The sequence below is a fragment of the Battus philenor genome, unplaced genomic scaffold (assembly GCF_028537555.1).
Source record: "Battus philenor isolate CCGP_79_NKW_IND1 unplaced genomic scaffold, ilBatPhil1.0.hap1 SCAF_6, whole genome shotgun sequence".
Classification (NCBI taxonomy): Eukaryota; Metazoa; Arthropoda; class Insecta; order Lepidoptera; family Papilionidae; genus Battus; species Battus philenor.
In genome coordinates, this window is record NW_027181726.1 from 3856258 (window position 1) to 3879326 (window position 23069).

General features: G+C 31.9%; 2 protein-coding genes across 2 annotated transcripts in view; one reads left to right on the forward strand and one right to left on the reverse strand.

The window, feature by feature from the left end:
• The window catches only part of LOC137930454 (integrin alpha-PS4-like), a 95156-nt gene that overhangs the window by 26274 nt on the left and 45813 nt on the right, over positions 1 to 23069 (forward strand). The window lies entirely within an intron of this gene.
• LOC137930520 (zinc carboxypeptidase-like) lies at positions 5038 to 16083 on the reverse strand. Its single transcript, XM_068773794.1, has 9 exons — positions 15912 to 16083; positions 15417 to 15547; positions 15183 to 15258; positions 12552 to 12708; positions 9887 to 10047; positions 7776 to 7863; positions 6646 to 6848; positions 5934 to 6024; positions 5038 to 5262 (listed from the first exon to the last, which is right to left on the reverse strand). The coding sequence occupies exons 1-9, from the start codon at positions 16074 to 16076 to the stop codon at positions 5078 to 5080; spliced, it is 1257 nt and encodes a 418-aa protein (XP_068629895.1). The 5' UTR covers positions 16077 to 16083; the 3' UTR covers positions 5038 to 5077.

The window sequence follows — 23069 nt, forward strand, 5'->3', positions numbered from 1 at the left end:
GAAAGACAAATAGCTCGACAGGTGACCCTGTTAAGGTAGTCAAAACACGCTGTGAGGTCTGTGCTCATCAGAAGACTTTCTGAGATTGAAATGATGATGATGAAAGATGAATATAAAAGAAATTCATGGAAGTTTACATTTAAAAAATACATTTAATAAATATTGTACAACCAGAGCACCTACACTGTTTAAAATTTCAACAAAATGTTTTCGTAAATACTATAACATACTTAAAAGCTCGCGAAGTTTCCTCTCTGTAACGTCATGGAGTGTACAAATTTTAACACAGCGTTAGTAATATTTTAATATTTTAAGTACTTTAAAATACGTCGGAGTGAATGGGAATGTATTTCAGCTCTCGTGTCTAGACCATTGCGGAGTTTGCGTAAAATATTTTCAACATTTCGTACTATTGAAATTTAACTGAAACTGAAAACTGTAGTAGAACAGCGTATTCGCACAATATACATATATTCAAAAATAAAATTTAAACATAACTCAAGGCTATAAAACCTGTTTTAAAATAAAGAATGATGGGTATAGATAAAGTAGGATATTGCTTTAAAACATTGGTGGCAATGAAAGCTTTTACAACTGGCCAGTTTAAAAAACAAAATAGAATTTTAAAAATAGAACTATACTTATTTTTCCACATATTTCATGAATGTTTTTCGTCTTTTACTTTGTGATTGTTTGACAATTAAACAGCAATCTTGCGCAAACATTTTTTTTTTTAGAAATATGTATATCATATCAATTAATTATGAATATGACAGGAGAAGTTTTATGAAAAAAAATATGATTTAGATAAAAAATCTTCTGGAACTCCAAACCCACATATAGCGAACATTGAAACAACTTGATTAAATTGTAAATGTTTTAAACAGTTAACATTTCATTGAAAAACAATATCAGTTTTACAAATAAAGAATATACCAAACAGATGTCTACACTGCTAAAATCGTTAGTAGTTAAATAATATCGTAATCCAAGATGGCGGCATTACTATTGTAAATATTTTTTTGCCAAAGCTAATCAAAACAGTTTTCATGATAATTATTCAAGTTTGATTACTCTATCCTAGTCTCTTTTTTACTCGATGTCATCTATCTCTTTCTAAAACTCTTTAATATCGCCGGTCGTAAATGTTCATCTCTGTAATGTAAATCTACAATGCTTCCTTGCCTTATACTATCTCGTAATGAATAAATTTAGTATCGATTATTTATATCTTGATTTATTACTTTTTATTACATTTATTTCTTCGTTAATTACGTTTAGTTTAATGCTGTATGTAAGGCATAATTGTGGCAAGTTGTAGGACGAGTAGGTTATTCAGCATTATTATTCCAGCCATTGGAAATCCACTTCTGGAAATATGCTTCTACAATAGTACCGTCATGTTAAAAACTAGACATTGTTAGGAATTGTTGAAAAAAATAGTTCAGTTTTAATTTACTTCAAGAAGTTTAAAGTTTAAGTTATGAAATAGTTAACAAAAGACTTATAATAACTTAGTTTAGTAATAAACACTGTGATATGCAGAAACGTGAGAATTTTTTTAAGAAAATGTAAATGTAAAACAAAGGCATGGACGATAATGTCTAATGAATATAGGTACTAATAATAAAAAAACATAGATTTTCACTAGGACCAATGGGAAAAGGCCTGCATCTTCCGACATCTCGAAGTTGTCGTCGATCGTCTTCCGATGATCTGTAGTTTCAACAGTACATTATAAACACACTGTGTTAAATCTCCGGTTTTTAAAAATAGGAATACATTTTGTGCAAATTATTGTAACAAATATTATTCTGTATTGTTTTTAATATTTAAAGAATCTTCTATTAATACAAATGGTTTAACAGACACATCCATTCCTTTTTAATGAATTTAATACTTTACAAAAAGCTGTTCCGGAGTTATAGCTCGTTTTTATTGAAATTCTTAACGTCTTTCAAACGATTGTCTTTGTAAGGACCAACTTTTCAATGTACTACAAATATTAAGAAATGTTTTATTGTCTGTTCTTAAATATTTACAGTTACGATTATTATTTTCAGATGGTTAATAATTAAATTTTAAATAACGACTAATGATTTATTTTATACTAAAAAGGTACGAAGCTAGTAGTTTATCTGAATACTAAATATATTGGAAAAATATGTAAATGAGACCTTTTTAATTGGTGTTGTTATTGGTTGTTAAAAACAAACTAACTATGAAACTAACACAAATAATAGAATACCCATGGTATAATATAGATTTCATAATATGATATAATATAGATTCAATATCGAAGAAACTGAAATTATTAATTTTGTGAAAAATATTGATGCGTTCATAAATTATTTTTTCTTCGGTATTCGCTTAGTCAAATGATTTTCGGAATAAACTGCAGGGTGTAAAGGCTTTAAAGGATTGAACGTACAACCTCATTTGCTGTCAATTAATGTGTAAACCCAAACCCAAAACGTTTTTTAAAGTTCGGATAACAACATATGAGAAATAATTGTCGTTTACTGTCGGACACATTAGCTATTACCGTACGGTAATAGAAAATATAAATTAATGTTACAAATTCCAAAGTGATCACTATACAGGTTGATTGGAAATAAGGGTAAATCTCTAAAGCGCTTGTTGTGTTTTTGATTCTCAAATTTTGACATACTTTCGTTATGTTATGAAAAAGGAAGGCGACGCTACGGAGAGACTTTTCATCCTGTGTATAGTACTAGGCTCGAAGTCCAGAGGACATACCATTTTATCATGGGGTGATCGAGTGAAAAACATCCCAGAGTGTGTGCGTGTGCGTCTTAACGTGACTTAGTTATAAACCGATTGTATTATATGTAAAAATGTCCCGTTTATTTATTTATTTAAATCTTCATTATATATCAAAGAAAGTAAAATAAAACTTCTAAAATATCGAAAAGACGAACAATATTGAAAGTATATATTTAAAATTAGAATAAATAGAGAACTTGACTATACTATGATAGAAGAGCAAATGCTATGTATAAATATATAATTATATTACAGGAAAATACTCGCTCATGCTATGTCCACGGCTAAGATAAGATATATTTTGTAAATCTTACTTATAATGCTATAAAAAATAAATTGTTTAATCAAAGATATTCAAGCGATACCGACAGTTCTCAATTTTCACGGTAACGATATCGCAAACCTATCTTCTTTTATTATCCGGACCAATCCACTTTTGCATTAGCAAAACAACTTTTAAATGTTATGTTGATAATATTATAATTAAAGTTTATTACAGGCAATTATACCCAAAATTGTGCATAACAAATTGGCTGGTGATATTACTATTAATTAATACAAATTACCTGTTGTTATTAAATAATATTAATAATTAACCTGAAATTATTTTGGCATTTAATAGAAATATTCGCCATTTTTTATATCAAACAAAATTAAAATTTTGATGCGAAGAAATCGTTCACGTAATTCCTCCTGATTTTGTTCTGCTATTAATTTTTAAACTTAAAATTATAAGCAACATTTTCTTCACTCGTCACAGCACTTAAAACACGAGATGATATTACATTAGCCAATAAACTGCGTTTTAAATAATTTGTGAAAAATTTATATTCGGAGCTATTATATCATGATAGTACTCTATAGTATTGCAGTGAAGTACTGTCTAATATACGAGTACAATACATATAATAATGATTGTCGAGAGTCGACCACAAGTCAGTTGACCCAACGTGACCCCCCACTAGGTGCACTGACGACATTGTTAAAGTCACGGGAAACCGCTTGGTGCAAGTAGCTCAGGACTGATCATCATGACTATCTTTGTGGGAGGCCTATTCCTTGCAGTGGGCGTTCGTCAGCTGAAAAGAAGGAGATACAATAAATATATTAATTAAATAGTTGAACGACTTTTTTAAATTCGTCGAAAAACGTTGGACTCCGGCCGTTTCTAGCCAGTCTTATAGTAAATCTATGGGAGAAACAAATGATGATGAAATTATGACGCATTTCTTGATCACAAAAAACTTCAACACATAAGCGCTTAAATTTTCTAAGATAATGTTCGTTTTAAAGAAAAAAAATTACCCTTCACTCAGCCCGAATAAAAGCATAATTTAAATAATGTACCCCTTTAATACTTTTTGTCTGCGTAAAAATATGCAATGAGGCGTGAGCAATCTTCGGTAACGACCTCAGGGCGAGCCTTGTTTAATTCGGAGGATGAAAGTAGGAGTGTAGTGTACTATATACCAATCGTGCTTATTAACTGTTCCTATTTGTATATATTAAAAGTTTTCACATATCACATATATCTTTGCGACCCATGAGATGGTAACTGAAATAAACAAATATGGCATTCGCCTTCTTTTTTTCAGACGATAAACATATAAAGCAAGACACAGACTGGCATCCAGCGATATACTATGTCATCTGTCCATCTAGTTAGGAACCTACCCACGCTGCGCCTACTAGATCCTGGTCGTCACTCGAAATCTCTTCGGCCCCAACTGTCATCGCGTGCATAAGCGATGCTTTCCGCCCATTACTGCTTCACATGAGCAGTTCTTCGAGCTACATCGGTGACCTTGGTTCTTCTGCGGATCTTACAACGAAACTTTGAGCATAGCTCGCTCTATTACTCTCTGACCTTGAGTCTTGCTATGTGACCCACCGTAAGCGACCACGTTACAGGTCCGTAAATAATCACCGACAACAAACACTCGCATTTATACGCACAAATATTACATTCGATTCGAACAATAATAATAGTTATTGTCACAAAGATTTGCCATGCCCCTTAGAACAATTAAATCGTAGTGAATAGAGACATAGTCAACGTATCGGAAAGGCTTTGTATGTGACATGGAGATACAACTTTACTTTCTAAAACGCTTCATTACTTAATGTGAACATGGTTTTCTAATATAATTAGAAAAACTACGTTGATCACCTTAGTAAACGTGTATAAAGTATATAAATTTAGACTAAAAATTACAGAGATTATAAATAAAAAAACAAACGCTAAATTTAGCAAGTATTTATTAAAAAAAACACGAGTAAAATATAAAAGTTAATAATATTCCAGATTATTGGCTTCTGTTAAGAGCCCAAGCAGCATTTGTGTAACCTCGTCTCCTTGCTCGCTGATCCTAGACGGAGGCCAGTGGAAGGAGTTACCTCGTAGCTCGTATGTGTATACTAAAGGTGTGCCTAAGGCGTGACGAACCCAATCCATACTGCCTCCTGACGCTTTGTCTGCAAAACGATAATATATATAATTTTTAATAACATTTACAGAAATTTCTAGAGTTGTATCTTCAAATTAAGTAGCGCAAAGCTCTATCCTTATTTTATAGTAATAAATAATATAGATAGCTTAAAACTAACCAAGATTTCAAAGGTAACCCTAGAGTTTAGTCTCTGTAAAGCGCTTTCAGCGCTCTGACACCAAATATACGGTGAAATTATCAATGCCAACAATGCAATCTTTCTTTGGTTATTTTATTATCTGCGATCAGTCGTAAAACTATAATCAAATGTGTTATATGGAAGATGGCTTTTAAAGAGCAGAATACAGATGCTACACTATCTAATCAAATCACGAGGTTTCTATTCTTTTAACCATATTGACATCTTTAAGTAATCTAAAAGCTAGGATTGCGATGATAAATGAGGTTTTTGATATGCTGTTGTTCACAGCGCTCGATATCTTAGCACTGTCATTTTTTTCTTTCGTGTATTTCGTTGTACCTCGTATACCATGAAGTATTTGCAATGTTCCTCCTGATGATATTTTGTAATTTAGCACTGTAAATGCCAACATGCAAACATTTTTTTCTGTTACATGAAAGTAAAAGATTCTACTGATTTAATAAAATATTTTATAAATAATTATTGCAAGGATGCAAGTTCGATTGGGTACTTACAGAGCATGTCAGCGGCAGTACCGGGTCCTTGATATCTCTTCTCTTTGCTTACTTTAGAGCCATAGTCTAGAGAGGTCTTTCCCACTTGAACCTGAATAGGATATGATTGATAAAATAATTGTGTTGGTGGATTTAATAGAAAGTGAAACAGACAGAGAAAAAAGATATTATTTTTTTTAATTTATATTATTTACATAAGATTTAATTACGATATATTCCTTTTCTTATTAGACGATGGCATGTAATACAGTAATTAGTAATCTATTGCCATGATACTGGCATTTACAATCATTTACGTTATTTCATTTTAAAAGTTTTAACAAAGACATTATTCTCGTTTTTACTTAATTTTAATAGCATGCTTTTTATATTACCAACTATAATCGATGACTTTTAAAAATATAAAATAAAAATAAAGTTTAAAGTATACTTTAAAGGAAACTTTAGATTTTTTTTCAGCCACTTCACCTTTTGTGTGCACGGGTCAAGTGTGTTAATGGCTTTCTTTCATAAAAAGAAAACTTTCTCTATTCTTCTACCGTGAAAACTTTAACACTTAAGGTCCTTTGTTGCCCACAAGAAATAGAAGGTCCCAATGATTAAGTAATTTTACTACAAAGGTACATAAATGATTTGTGCAGAGATAGATGCTCGGCGATTTTCAATAGGTAATATATATAATGTGTTTGAAATAAAAAGAGCAACAACTTACCAAGTCTTCGTAATTGTGGACGTGTTCTGATGAATCAGAGAACGGTATCAAAAGCATCGCCGCGTAGGAATGGAAGCTGACGTACACCATCAAGTTATCGATGCTTTGAATGTAGGATGATAAAGTACGAGTCTCTATCTCAGAGAAAGGTCGAGATCCTGCGTAGGTTTGGTAGTCACAGGGGTTGGTTGTTGCTGAATGCTCTGAAAAAAATATTACGTCGTCATTAGGATACATTACTCTAATATGTTTTTTTATTTATTTATTAACATTTTAAAGTACCATAGATAATAAATAAATAAAAGAAACAATTTACATAGAAGGTAGAAGAAGCGGTCTTATCGCTCGAGGCGATCTCTATCAGACATAAAGAGTGAGATGAGATATAAAGAAGAGGGAAGTTTAGGGTGTACATACATACAAATATAAATATTATTATACATATATACAAACATAATTATATAAATATATAAGTATATGCACATAAACGTATATTAATTAAATATGAATACTATTTTAATTAAATGATTTTATTAAATGGAACGCGCTCGATGAAGTGCAGGGAATAAAGAATTTTGTTAAATATTATCCTGGAAAAACCACCTCACATTGAATGCCTCACTGGTACAAGAATTTCATTAACTACATCGCTCTCTAGAATATAGCAACGTTTGCACACCATTTATCTCTACAGACTTAAAAGCAAGCGCGATCAAATAAAAAAAAAGAGTGGAAATTAAAACATCTAAATAGAAGTGAACATAACACGAATAATGATAAGATAATCTCAAAGTCCGCAATATATTTCTCACTATGGTTCACTTATGTACTTCTGTAAAAATGCTAAGAGTCTAATTTCATAGAAACTACAAACAAAAGTGCCCTGATAAGAAAAAACCCTCAACAAACTTATTTATTAATATCCTTACTTCCAATCTGTATTGTCACTTACAAAATCACTTACACTGTGGTAATGTTTATTTATAATAATAAGTTAATTTTTTTTTCCTTATCATGTCTACAATAAAATTTCGAATAATGAATTTATGCTCCTATTTAATTCGCGTCATTATATAACAAAGAACTGAAAGTTCTAGCAACTATATTATCAGTAAACTATCTATACTTACGTCCCCAGTTGTAATCCCAGTTCCTATTTGCATCAGCACCGAAGCACATATAATTGGACTTCGAAACGGTTTTTCGCCACATACGATCCTGAAAATAGACTGTAATATTTTTATTTGCAATTATTTATTATAAATGAATAAATAAGTCTACGTTTGCGTCAAGATCGCATTCTCTGAATATCGGAGCTCTTGTCTACATCATAATAGCGCCTTGGTCATAGATTTGAAGGTAATGTGCCACATGCATGGATGTCGTACAACCACCAAGAGGCTTTAATTAAACGCATGTTTTATAATGACAGTGAAAGCCACTGTAAGACGCCGACACATAGACTGCGTCGTTGAAACTACGACAGTTTACATATCAGGTGCCAAAAACGACCGCAGAATTGTACATAGTAGAAACTGGGCATAACCTTCCTCTTCAGCGAAAGGATATGTAGAACATCTTCACTAGGAAAAAGCATCGAAAACCGTTGCTTGTCATTAGTAGTGCTATCTATATATGTAAGATAATGTACACAATGGTTTATAATTTAGTTTTTATATTATACACGTTTGAATACCTACATTACTCTACACGCTACAAATCAGAACCCTTTTTTATTTTAAAAAAGTTGATATTTTATACGTATGCATCTGTTTTGTGTTCATGAGGCCATATACATTACAAGTTGCGAAATCTTTATAATATTTGCATACTGTGATATTACTATACTATAGAAATTTTCGATAAATTTCGACACTGTGCCTCGGAACGGTAAACGACAAAAAGTTAAAATTCGTTCAAACTTAATGTTCCCAAATGTTATTCGAAAACCTATAATTTATTATGTAAAACACATTAAAAATTTAATATTGGTCATCTAAAGTAAATCGAAAAAAAAAAATACCTAGTACGCTTTCATGGAGTGCCTTATTAAACAAGGACGAGTTGAGATTTATTTCGGCGATACGAGATTGCATTGACTGCTGTTGGTAACACTGTTTTTGCGTATAGACACTTTTCTATAACTTTTCTATAATTTCACAGCGACAAAAAGTATTATAACAAAGAGTTCCCTGTGAGGGCGAATAAACGTAAATAACTTACGTAAAAAACATCTAGTAATGATTGAATTGAAATCACTTTATTTCGTTTGCTAACCACCACCTACTTGAAGAATAACCTTTTCCTCTTTAAAAGTTTCTGAACGAACTTGTCAAATTCTTCTCACGTACTACATAAAAGTTACATTGTACTATAATTTATATATCAACCATTTACGTATCGGGCTGAGTTTGAAAATTCGAGATTAGGAAGTAACCATAAAACTTTATACAATTTATATCCTACATAATGCATCGTACCAGTCAAGGATTATATTTTGTTATTGTATATATATAAGTAAACAATGGTACAACTAGTTAGCAGTTGCTTACACTAGTTATTTCAGTTTGAATTCAAAAAAAATTCTCACTTCTTACAAAAGATGTGGAAAAACGTAAAGAAGGAAAGTTGAGATAATCCTGGAATTAAAAATCTAATTAAAAAGTAATGCACAATCATTATATAGAATATCGCCACTCATTCTTTTAGACTCTCTTGACGAAAGTAGCCTGGGGGGTTACTTCTTTTTTTCAGAAAATTTTATTTAAATTAATGTCGTGAATGTCTCATAGACTTTACTTGAATATCTGTCTATTAGTTAATCGAATAGTAGTAATATTTAAAATGTATTATATCGGTCAGTGATAAAGAAGCTAGGGATGCGTTTACATATATTTGCCGGTTAGTCAATTATTGAAAATTTTCCGTTAACTTTACGATTGATGTATTTTTGGACTAACTACTATAATATATATTTTATTTTTTTGCATTGTGTAAGTTTAATTCCAAATTCAACAAAAAAAGACTGGTGACGTATTTATCGTAAAACAAGATGACAAGGACAAATTAACTTTTTTTTTTAATTAAACGCATCACAAAAAAATTCCTAAAATTATTATTAATGTTACGCCACAAATTTGCAAAAGAACTGTCGAAAGAGCTTTATTTTAAAACCGTTCGGCAATAGCAAAGAAGCGATCAATAACGTTAAAAACTTATTCAAAACTAAATAAACACCAACCACTGTGTAACTGTAGTGATAGCCGTCAGGGTTTACAGAAGGAAAGATGCGCCAGTCAAACTGATCTCTCAAAGCTGTTATCCTCGGGTCGTCGCTTGTTAAGAGTTCGTTGATAAAGTACGTGGTAGTGGCGGGTGCAATCCATTCTCTGGCGTGGATACCTGAAAGTAAATGATTAAAAGTAAAAGTGAATGTTAGTTATCTTAGCAGGTCAACAGAAACCGATAAATACGGGGTTTCAAACTAAGCGTAGAAAATAACAGCCGAAACTTAGGTTCCCTCTAGGTAAACCTTGCGCTGGATTAATTCCAAAGATCGTCTAAGCGACCATATAGTTAAGTAGTCTCAAAATCCGGTGAAAAATCTATGTAACGTTTTAAGTCGAAGCACCCACGAGCTTAGTTACTAAAAACGAGATTAAGATAGAAATACCAGCGCTTTTCCATCTCTAATCAGTGGAAATTGTAAATGCTATGCTCAAAATTCCTCCTCAAAAAAATGCCTTTTTATTTGGCCACCATTTCATTAATTCCAAGAGGGCCTTTGTACGTACAAATACATGGGTACTACAGATTTGATCAGATGAATTATGGCTTTAAAATACAACCTTCTTTCAATACCACACCACTTCAATGATAGCCCATATGAGCGTAAAATAGACAAGACAAAGAGGTTTTTTTGTACTTCTTCATGCCTGTTATTTTTAACATTTTACAAGTGGTAGAAAGTTATTTATATGGTCAATACCACAGCGTCTATGTTATTTACCATTGCATGGTATAGGCCTCCCCAAAGATATCTATGGGGGTTAAACCATAATGGTCATGTTTTTCAGGCGGGTTAGCGATCTCAATGTGGTATTATGGTGCGCAGAGAACATCTGCCCAAGCAAAAACTGCGTGTGAGCAGTAGAAATGCTATATAAATGCTATATTATTGCACAAGGTGTTAATTATATGTGAAACTGTATCCCGGAAATCGAACCTGCGGCCTTCAATCGCAAGTAATATCTCCTACTGCTATGCTACCACTGCTCATAAATAGCGGTATTTGTGTATTAAATTATATTTAAGTCCAGCACCGATCATCTTACGGCTTATATAGTTCACGGACCCATCTGTTCCGTGAATTCTTTTCCGATGAAACTGTAAAACCCGCAAGGCTAACAGCAAAAACTTCACATGAGACAATAGACAATAGAATCTTACGGTTAAAATGACGATGCTGTTGTGATACAATATTACGATTTCTTTAATTCAGTAAAGTTACTGTTCTATGAGACTTGATAAGCGAAAGCGCACTGCTCAGTGTTTTTAATATTATTGCTTCTATTACATTTTGATAATAATCATTTATATTATTTTATCCATCAAAATATACCACTGTTTAGTTAACCTTTAACTGTGGACGCGCGGTCTCACAGACCGCTTGCAGTTTGTAATTTTTGTGTTTACCCCTTTCCCCTTGCTCCCCGCATTTAATGCTCTCAGTAGCTTCAGTTTTAGCGCCCAAACGTATGATGAGATAAGAGATTGTGTCGGCGGCCACAAATTAGGTGAGTTATTTTACTTTATACTATAACCGCGGTCTGTCGGACCGCACGTCCTCGTTTCCTGCGTAAATAATATAAACGGTGACTTTGTTTAATTTGAATGTTTTATGTTATTTTCTTTCAAAATATCAAAGAATATTGAACTAGAAGATGGCCTTTGATCATTTTATATCTCATTCTTGACTTGTGTGGTATAAATGCTCATGTAATACACAATGAGCATCAGAGCAAAAAAATAAAAAGAGAAGTATTCCTTAAAAAAATGGCACGATCTTTAGTCATATATGCATGCGGAACGAATAATAAAAGGAGACGAGCAATAAAATAAAATATTTCAAACGAATTGAAAATGACAATGAGGCGAGTTTTAGGCGCAGATATGCTCCTAGATGAACCCCCTAGCCAGGAGAGTGATTCATTAAAACGAAAAACATGTCGTCTTTGTCCACCAAAACCAAAGAGAAAGTCCAATTACACTTGTATAGATTGCAGGCAGGTCATATGTTTACAATGTTCCAAACCCTTGTGCAAGGACTGCCAATAATTTTAAACAATTGGACCAATGTCAAAATTTTTTTTATTTGAATTTGAGAAGACTTTTATTCGTTTTTATTTTAGGTTAAACCTTAGATTTATAGTTTTGATTGTTATTTCTTCTAAAAAGTTTAATTCGTTCGAGTTTTACGTCCTACAATTGATCTCTAGTAAATGTATGCCAAAAAGTGTCTTTAATTGTTATTATGCTTTATTTTATTTACAAATAAAGAAAGATTGATTAAAAGCATCGAAATTATTTAATTTTAATATACATAAAAAACAAAAAATACAAAAGTGTACAAATAAAATTAATATTTATGTAATATTTGGACTTCAGAACATAGCGGTCCGAGCGACCGCGCGTCCATGGTAGTGTGACAAAAAAATGACGTCCATAGTTAAGGGTTAATACAATACACGTACCTCATAGTATAACATAGATTTTATTACAGGTTATCGCATTGAATGCTTTCTACATGTATGTATGACTTTTTATGGAAAAAGATCTCTGCGTTGACTCGCCTTTGTCGTTTGTAATTTTTCTTATTAATAAATTTGCTTAATTTTGTTACGTACCCGATTCTATGAAGACGACCGGTTTAGTTCCATCGCCTTGTCCAGGGGTATTGATCCGAAGTCCCAGGATCGAGCGACCTTGATAACTCTGCCCTCCCACGATAAGTTCTGCCCAGTCCGGGTAACTTTCACTCATGTTACCTAAGTAATAGTTAATCTGGGAAAGACAGTTGAATTTGTTTAGTATTTAGCATTTTATTGTTTTTCTTTACAAATGCTAGTATTTTTTATTTAGACAATAAATATAAACTTAATATTCAAATATTTTTGTAATTTTTATGTTATTTTATTTCTCTGTCTAACGTCATTTACAGTGACTACTTGCGTACGCTATGCGAAGAATGATATAAGAGTTTAATATTGGTATCTTTCAAGTTTAAGTTACGATAACTCCAAGCGTACGTTAATCAGAAAAGTGATTATTATCAACTATGATGTTTTTTTTTAGTATTTATTATGTTGTAAATCGCACAGAAACGTCAACAGTCAAAGATTGCAAATAGAAACACATCGAAGCTTGTAAATATGAAGAAAAATGTGGCAGATATCATAAGATCAACCAAAGCGTCAAGGTATTCGTTCGCTCTCTAATTTTAACAGACTTTTTTTGAAGTTGAGGTTACGCTGATGGGAGACTTGTTGTTCTGGAAGTGAACATTTGATAGACCAACCTTAAATCTGTGCATTAGAATCTCTTTGATGAAAGAGAAAAGGCTTGAGTCATTAAAAATACCTTACCACGACTTCGTAACTAATATCGATCCAGCATGAACATATAAATATATATATATATATATATATATATATATATATATATATATATATATATATAAATTTATATGCCCAAATTTATTATTTCTTTAACTTTCTTTAAGAGTGGTTATGTCTCAGAAGTGAAAACAACAAAAGTTTAGAAACAATATCACCATTTTAAATCAACGTGCGTTAAATATTCCAGATCCCGTTTTCGCTTAAACTTTAAAAAAGTTCTAAAGAATTAAGTACTGTGCTTCCGTTTCATTCTTATAAAGAGCTAAGCAGGTACTTTAAATTCCTTTTTTGAATGCGAGAAGATATTACAACTCTCCTCGATGCCTTTGCAGAATATCGTTTCGAAGTATCTATAATGATATTATTTTAGTTTCCTTGAAAATCATTATAGAAAGCGAGATAAATGTTCCTATTCCCGTATATCTTTAATAATATTCTTTTTACTTCTTAATTGTATTTTTTATAACTGAAGATCAAGTCCATCTTAAAACGCATGAACTAAATTCATGACGTGCTGCTATCAAAACGTCTTGCATTTTACTTTCCTCAAGGAAGTAATTGTAAGAAATCTTGTAATAGACTCAATAAGACCAGCTAGGCAAAATTTAATCTTCAATAAGATGGATTTGTTGATATGTCTATTCATGGTATGCGTATCATCTTATACATACATAACAAAGCTCACCAAAATAGTATTTTTAAAAATAAAATTCGAATAGCTGTAAAACCATTGTAGTGTTTAGTTTACGGTGCAACAATTTATCAGCCTTCAGAGTTCTTATAATCTTTTAAACGTTTACTGAACCAAATCTAAGATTGACCTAAAACCACGGGAATATTATATACCATTATAGATTTAGTCCTTCTTAAATAAACGAACATTATCTAAAGTTTCTGTTTGCGTTGAACTTAGTAACAAATAGATTCAATAATTAAGACTTGTAATAACTATTATATATCTAGTGAAACACGTAACGTTCTCTCTGAACCTTCCAATTTCTAAAGTCGTAAACAACGTACGTATTGATAACATGACAGCTATAAACCTTGACCAACATAAATCACAATTATTATCAGACATTACAAACTAACTCATTCTAAATTAACAAACAATATACATAAATGTATAAAAATACATATAAATGTATATATAAATAAAAAGAAATAACGAATATGCTAGTCATATTTTTTAAGCTGTAAATTAAGATCTTCAAATGCATGTACCTAATAATATAATTTCGTCAGCAGTGATATACCAGCGATGGAGGACTGAATCTGGGTTCGATACCCGGGATACAATATTATATAATTCACACTATGTGCATTTACAATGTTGGATTATTACTGCACAGAAACAAGTTTCTAGAGGATGGGCATCAGCGTCCTCTGCGTACCTTAATGCCACTCTGCGATTGCCAGCCCACCTGGTATATATCCTTGTAGATATATATGGGCTGAACCGAATATCATATATGTATATGTAACTTGCTGACACAACAGACGTAATGCTGTCTAACCTATGAATAAATAATTTGAAACAAAAAAGCTATTTTCAAAACGCAGGGTTTATTGTAAGGCTTTATGAACAATGTTATGTTTCTACTATTTCCTGATACGTAAATAAATAATGTTGATGCTTTTCCAACATGTAAAACATGGATTTTTAAGATCGATGCCATAAACACAATGACTGCGTTTGCGATTTATCTCTTGTTATTTCAAACGTAAGCCGCATTGTAAATTGTATTTTTTTTTTCAATAAGACCATCTACATAGAAGGAAACTAAAGGAAACTAAAAATAAAAAATAATTGGCATTGGTTCTCAGTTAATATCGTTAAAATTTTTAAATGTTACTTACATCATCGATATCATAATACGCTGTCCACGAAAACGACTTCTTGCGACGGAACACAGACTTTTCCAATTGTATTATTCTGTAATACAAAGTGATATATTCTTCAAAATTCCAAAAAAATAAAAAAGTACGTCTCTGACTTTTCAGCCTCTTAAAAATCATAAAATGTTTTAAAATTTAAATCTTATTTAAAAACAACTAGCAAGATAAATAAACGAAATCACTAGACGAACTTACTCGGAGATGTCGTTATATATAACCGTAGCCATCAGCCCATTGTCGGCAACCATTTCATTGAACAAATCTTCTAAATCTGGAGCCACCACGAACTCGGCGCCATCTCTTGTATCGCTATACGTAAGAGAATCCTAAAAATATATTGATTATAATAAAAATACTAATAATATATTTTTTTTTTCATTTAACACGTAGTGGAGTATATTACCACAAAATATTTGAATCGCTAAGATTTAGTACAAATTAAGATTCAAATTTGCCGTCATTCAAAATGCTTCATTTACCATTAGTATGAAATTATCTCGATTTTTAAGACGGTTTGGCTACCTCGGTAAGAAAATGATTAAAACAATTATGATGTGTTCATTTGTTATTTCATCATAATTGCTACAGCCGTAGAATGTCTACAGCTGGATATACCAGGCTCCCTGAAAAGATTTCCGATAGGACCGCTAGGAAGCATCCAGCGTCTGATATATCGATGATAATACTTACGTCTCTTAGTAATAAAGCATCGCGTAGTCTTTCTATCCCATTTCTTTCACCCTGTACTTTGAAAAACTTATAATTCTCATAAGTTCTGTACTGAGGTACATTATTAGCAGAAACTAAATATAGCGATGATAAAAAATAAAACAATAGTAAGGCTTTCATTTTCATACGCCACCTGTATGTCACTCAACACATCTTTATCTCGTATAGTTGTATATATACGAGGTCCTTTAGTGATATTAAAATTCTTTAGATATCAAGCGCTTGGTAAAGTTCGTTTAGACTATGTAAATTTAAAAAAATATGTGACTTGAGAATTAAATTTTAAAAAGAATTCGTTATAAAGAACATTTATTAAAGTGTGATCGAACTGAAATTTTAGCACTCTTTTGAAAAAAATGATTTTGTTTTTTAATTACATTCGAGGTCGTCTGGCTGGTTTTATATATAACGAGGTCCATTTTAGACTCTGAAATAAGTAAGAAACAGATAATTATCGTTAAACAAAAAAGCCATGCCATGCAAAAGCCATCTCCATAGTTCATAATTCGGTATATCTGCATTAACTATAAAGAGGCTTATACTAAGGATTTCTAATAAGAGGCAGTTCGTAAGTGAAGACCACAGCCTGGCCAGCACAGGCAAGTATTTCTAGCTACAAGAATAGGCGACCTTGATAAGATTGTCGGAATACACTGGATACAGTCCGTTTAAAACCGAACTTAGAAGTTTGTAGGGGAAAACCATGTCCAGAAGTGGTCGTTCTACAGCTGAAATTGCGATTGTGATAAATTATTTTTCCAGTCCGATAGCAGGTGTCAATCTGGACACCATCTTGTGATGTTTACCACTCACTACTAATGAACAAATGAATAAGCAGTTAAGAAAAGAAACATGCATTTATATGACTCATTATACGTACATGCGAATAAGTCCAGTTATCAAATAAGTTTTAATTTGTTTAAGTATAAGTCATAATACATAATTTAAATTTTGTAGTTTTGTTCTCCAAGTAAAACTACATGTTTATAATACCGTGTGCCTTGATGCTGTTAAAAATCAAGTTTAATACGAAAAAAATATTACAAAATTTTCCGGCCTACTAAATAAATAACGCGTTTATGGGATTTCTGTTATTTATATCAATACAACATAATATTTATATGCAGCGGCTTGAACAGTGATAGACTAATGTTTAAAGAGGATTTGACTTACGTTCTAATTCGCGAATTCGATTTCCGGGAGGCATTGATTCTCGGTATATAAACGTAGTGAATAAACCTGCATATAAATTGACACTTAGCACTTGCTTTCAAAAGAAGCTAGTTTCCCAGCACTGAGAATATACTCTTCTGCTCTCTCTGAAGTATAAGTTATGCAAATAAGATCTTAACCACACCGACTAGAGAAAATCATCAGAAAATCTAACTATATAGCTATAAATTTAAGGTGTTGGTATAATTAATCAAAGTTTTAGCTAATTGTCAACAGCAAGCATATAACTTCCCCCAATAATATCGCCTGAATGACCAATTTTGCGCTGCCCGCCACTATGTTGTCAGCCCACACAGTAAAACCACGCCGTGGCCCCCGTACCGACTCGTGGTCACAACTAGAGGTCACCAAAAGGTTTTTCGGCCCATGCATGGGTTACTGCCTCTTCATATGAGCATTTTTTCAAGCTTGGTGATCTTTGTTCTTCTATCATCCTTTCTGGTTCGACCTCACAGCGAAGCACCTACTACAGATCTCTCAATTGCTCTTTGAGTGACTGAGACTTCTTCTATCTTGAAGGACCTCGTCACACATTCAAAAAAAAAATCTTTCCTTTACTACCACGTTTAGAGATTACAATAGTTTAGAAGTCAATTAGAAGACGTAGCTATGCAACTATTTACTTACTTTACTTAATCAAAAAAGAACAATATTCGTTCTTTCGGAGCGTGTAAACGGTCTTTGAATACTTAACATAATAAATAATTGTTTCTGTTTCTGATAGTGGTGATAACGAACAGTTAAGTGCCCGCATTGTTTTAAGACACTTCTTACTTGAAAAAAATAACGTTGACATAGACGTAAGTACGTACTTATGTATAATATAATATAATAAAATCTAAGAAATCAATGTTCAAATATATATATATATATATATATATATATATACTATTATTAAAGAGGTAAATTAGTATCTGCCAAAAATATTTTGCTAAATAAAATTAAAGTACAAAGTTATTCCATCTTAACAACATATAGATGCACTTTAAGTACTCGTGTAATACATGTACTGACAAAGTTTAACTAAAAACGTTAAAAATTGACAACATATAAAATTAATATGTAATAATGTATATGTATAACATAATCGATCGCTTAACGAAAAATTTGTCATATATTCTATAACGGCATTATATGATGCTTCTCAAAAGCATGTTAAACTCGACAAACTAGGTCCCTCATCTTGATCAAAATCTTACCCTTCGACGATTGTCACTTGACTCTCAACGTGCTCCAATAACCACGTGCCCCAGTTTGACTGTACGTGGTCATAGAATGCTGACCCGAACCATGCAGCAGAACGTCAATGTACTTTACAGTTCAGTTTACCGTATTTTCATAACATAAAGAAATATATTCAGTTACACTACAGTAAATTTACCAAACCTCCGCAAATATGGTTTTTACGAAATAATTGGTTTACTTACTAAAGTTAAATACATTTACGAGTAAACAATAATTATTGAAGTAAATAGAAAACGAAAAGTTTATAAAAACATTTATTTGGGAATTTAACCACAAAAATTTAAAACCTTTCAATACTAAATTGTACAGTGAGTACACTCAGATTCTTTAAACCAATTCTTAAACTTATCGAACCACAAAAAAGAACAAAAATAGTGGTCATCGCACATTAGCAGCCACGACGACTACAAATACTATTCTGGTAGCACCATATTGGCTACGAAGACGGCTATGTTTCGGATTTACATAAGAGGCCAAATCAGGAATCAGAACATCAGTTGACGTACGAAAATGTACCAACATAGACCGGTGAATTGGCAACTGGGGTATTAAGGCTCTGCAGTGGACACCACGAACCTGCAACCCTTGCAGACCTCGTTAAGGTCATCGAGAAATGCGGAATGAAGCCATTTCCAACCGGTCTTATTGTAAATCTATGTAGAAGATATAACAGCAGACGTTCTTCAGCTGAACTAATTACAAAGAGGTTATACATTAATACAATATATTAATAATAGCTTAACATAATTTTTTGTAAATCGGATAACAAATTAGTAACATTTTATTTATAATATTTCTAAATAAATAAAAAATAAATAATACACATGTCGTTAACCAAAGTATATACGAAAACATTAACGACATACAGCTGTTGAAGTTGGAACGTCTGTTTGAGTATCCTTTTTCAACGTTCGTGTAAGATCTTGCTACGAAGATCATCTACAGCGGTGTAAGCAAACTTAATTATCTCTACGGCGTCTTATTTGAGCCAGCTAGACGTCTTTTGATGAAATGAAAACAAAATCAGACTAATTAATTTTATCTGGCGTATTACTGAGAGCAGATCGAATCACGGCAAAATTATTTTTAAGAAACTTGCGCTTATAGAAGCTTAATGTTAGTATAGATTAAGTATACATTAAGTTTCTTCTTTCATAAAGTTATGTAGAGAATTTACATAAAAAAGTGTTTTTTGCACGGTAAGACAAAATGAAAATTAATGATTAAGCAATGAAATCGAATTAAATATGAATTTGATCAATCAATCAATCGCGAGAACGATTTCATTTGCCAAATACCTGTCCTTAAGCATTACTAGATCGACGTACCACGTAACCAATGCCGAAATTCGCTGGATTGGTCATCGTGGTGATTTTGGTGGGAGTCCTAATACTTATTGTGGGCGATAATGATGAAAGAGAAGAAGAAGAATATAACAACACTTTTTAAATAACATTTTCTTTACTAAAATTTTCGAACAAACATTAAAATTTGACTTAGAGTAATTAATAATACAATTTTAGTTTTTTGAAAATAAATTATATAAAAAATTGTAAAATATATACTACCAAAAGTCCGCGTCAAAGTTAAAAAAAGTTTCTATTTGCGGCGAGAAAAATGTTGTGAACCACTGCCGCTGTTGAGGATTGGCAACACGATGTTAGCAAACAAAATTTTTCGTTGTATTCCTTTTCGTGCAAACATTTTTGTTTCATATTTTATTTAACGTAGCGTTTCTATAAATAAAATCGACAATAAAGTACTATAGTCTATTCGGCACTATTTCTTTTGGTACGATCAATTCGGTATATCGTATGTTAGGTATCACATTGCAAAGCTATCTATCAGGATCAGCGGATACGCGTCCTTGTTAAATTGATCCGCGTTGTTGTCTTGTCTTGTCCTTCTATTCAGTAACGTAAGGGTCACTGGTCGATGGTGATTGATGAAATTCCAAAGTTGTTCCGATCGAAATAATCCATTCTTTTCGTCGGCTGACTGATTAAATTGATCAGATATATGTCATCCGTACGAAAGACACGAGACTTTGACCCTCTCACAATGTTTGATTTTTTAGCTCACGAATAAATGTTGAATTTTTTATATTTAGTATCGATGGGTTTATTATTTCTTATTTATTTATCTATTAAGACACTTCTTCTTAGGAATTCTCTACTGACACCCACAAAATGATGGACGACCTAGTTGATGTCGTCAAAATACTGAACATATGCAAACTGGAATACATAACTGGACGCTGGCCGCTTCCAACGGGTCCTGTTTGATATTTCCAAGAAAAGATTTTGTCCAGCAGTGGACATCTAACAGCTGAAAAAATAAAGATTTCTATGAAACTAGTCAATTGATGGTTGTAGTAAGTGAGTATGAAAGGTTTTCTTTAGAAATGCGCCGAAGATAACTCGTTGGACTATTACTTGGGTTGCGAATAATTCTAAGGATATTTTGAAAAATAAACAGAAAAGATAAGAAGTTCAGATTTACTTTATTTCAGTATTTTGATTAAACTAAACAACGTGAAACCGATCACGATGGTCTTTAATGATCTTATAAAATTTTGATCATACAATATTCTATGAAAAACCGTGAAATATCTTATAATCTTTATAAGTTTATTTAGTACGCACACTTATGTCGAAGATCGTCTGTATTTACTAAGACGTGTTACGGTTAGGTATTTACAACCAGTGCTTATTATAACATGTTGCTAATAATAATATAGTGCTAATAATAGTGCCGCGTGGTGCTAATTTATCTTTGGTTATTATTTTGAAATAAAATTTAATTTGCGCTCGTCGGATTTTTTTTTTTTTACATACAACGCTGCAACTCACACGCTGTAAACCGACCGCTTGTTTTCTTCGAACTTCCTTATATGCCCCATAGGTCTTTTTAAAAAATAAAATTATACTATTAAACATTTAACTTTGTGTATACATTTTAATATACTTCTTACTTAATTATTAGTGCTACTCAACAGCAACTAAGAGGATTAATCAAGATCCATTTTTTTTTATTTTGCGAGCAAAATCAAATCAGTTGTATAAACTTCCAATCTTACATCATAATTTTTATTATTTAACATCTAAATTAATGTTATATTACTAGACAAGTTTATAGAAGAGTCGTGAAATTAATAACAATAATAATTGGTTACATTTAAAACCAATATACAAGTAACGGAGAACAAAGCAATGAGGTATGGAACTATTTGAAACCTCTACAGCAAATACCGTTCGGAAACTCCAAAGCGATTAACATTCAGAAAATTAGTTTGTACAAACTTTTGCACTTTGTTGCAACCGCAAAATATGAGTTTACACTCGGCTCTCTCAATATCTTTACCGCAAACAGAAATTTGAATATAATTTATTTTCCATTAAAAAGCGTAGGTGTATATTAAGTGCACGCGTTCTCGACAGAACTGTACCTATCAAACTCAGGTAAAAGTAGCATAAATGTAACCTGTTATTAAATGTAACATTCTGGAATTCCACGGCTACGATTCTATTCATTTCTAAAGGACGTGTCTATCTTGAAGCATTTGATGACAAGCCTTTTCTACACCATCCTATTATCTTGTTTTCTCAGGGCAGTAATAATAGATATACACGCGATTAACAGGTGGAGGTGAGCTTTCACAAGAAAAAATATCAGGTCCTCCTTGATGGTGATTAAGAGGCGAAAAATTCCGTGGAGGTGTGCATCAAGCAGGTGTATTCACATGTACAGAAAGATTATTTACAATTTAAAATTTTGGCATGGTGGCGATAGCAGCGACCTCATCCGTCCGTATTTATATCGATGTTCAAATTTAAATTCAAACGTTACTAGAATGGTTACTCCATCATGTGTCATTAAATGTAAGAATTTAAATCATTCACGCAAACATCGGAGTGATTACACAACTATTATTATTTCAAGGTAAACTATACTAGGGATTACCTGTTTAAATCTACAAATGCGGGTTCTATAATCATATGAACTCGGCTAATGACGTTTTTATCGATAAAATGGTGAACATAAGAACTACCCGTAAGAAAAAATAGAATCTACTTTGTAAATAATTAAAATTATTTTATTCTGTTAACATTACTTACGTAATTGCTAATAAAATTAAAAATAAATGTTATTTTTTTGTGACGAGTTTCAAATTCAACTTTTTAGATAATTAAAATATTAGTATTGCTTATTGAAATTAGAAAAAAGGACAATTTTTTTAAAAATAATAATTTATTATTATGAGAGGTTCATTATAATGCAATCTCATTAAATTAAACTAAATCTTCTTTTATAAATAAAACTTTTCGTTAATTTAAATGCTGAACAGATATATTTTCAATTAAATCAACCATAAGAAGTTTAAAACAGCTAACCAACAATAAAATTAAACAGTAATGAAACGGCAAATAAACAGATAATTACGTGAACACATTTCTGCACTTTGCTTGCAACCGATTCAATTTGCCTTCGGACTTTGTTGAAGAAAATTAAATAGTCAGATGTTTGTGTGAGTTTTATTTATATTATTGACACACACACACTACAAATGCACACTCGAATCGAATTACAAGTACATTTAAACTATATATCCTTCTTATAATAAGGTAGATTTTAAACGCG

What these genes read in the sequence shown, in the direction of transcription:
- LOC137930520 (XM_068773794.1), bottom strand. Translation starts at nt 16,076, where the DNA reads ATGAAAATGAAAGCCTTACTATTGTTTTATTTTTTATCATCGCTATAT. An exon ending in ATGCTTTATTACTAAGAGAC is followed by an intron (nt 15,548 to 15,911) that starts GTAAGTATTATC and finishes ATATATTTTTAG; the next exon opens with GATTCTCTTACGTATAGCGA. An exon ending in ATATATAACGACATCTCCGA is followed by an intron (nt 15,259 to 15,416) that starts GTAAGTTCGTCT and finishes TTTGTATTACAG; the next exon opens with AATAATACAATTGGAAAAGT.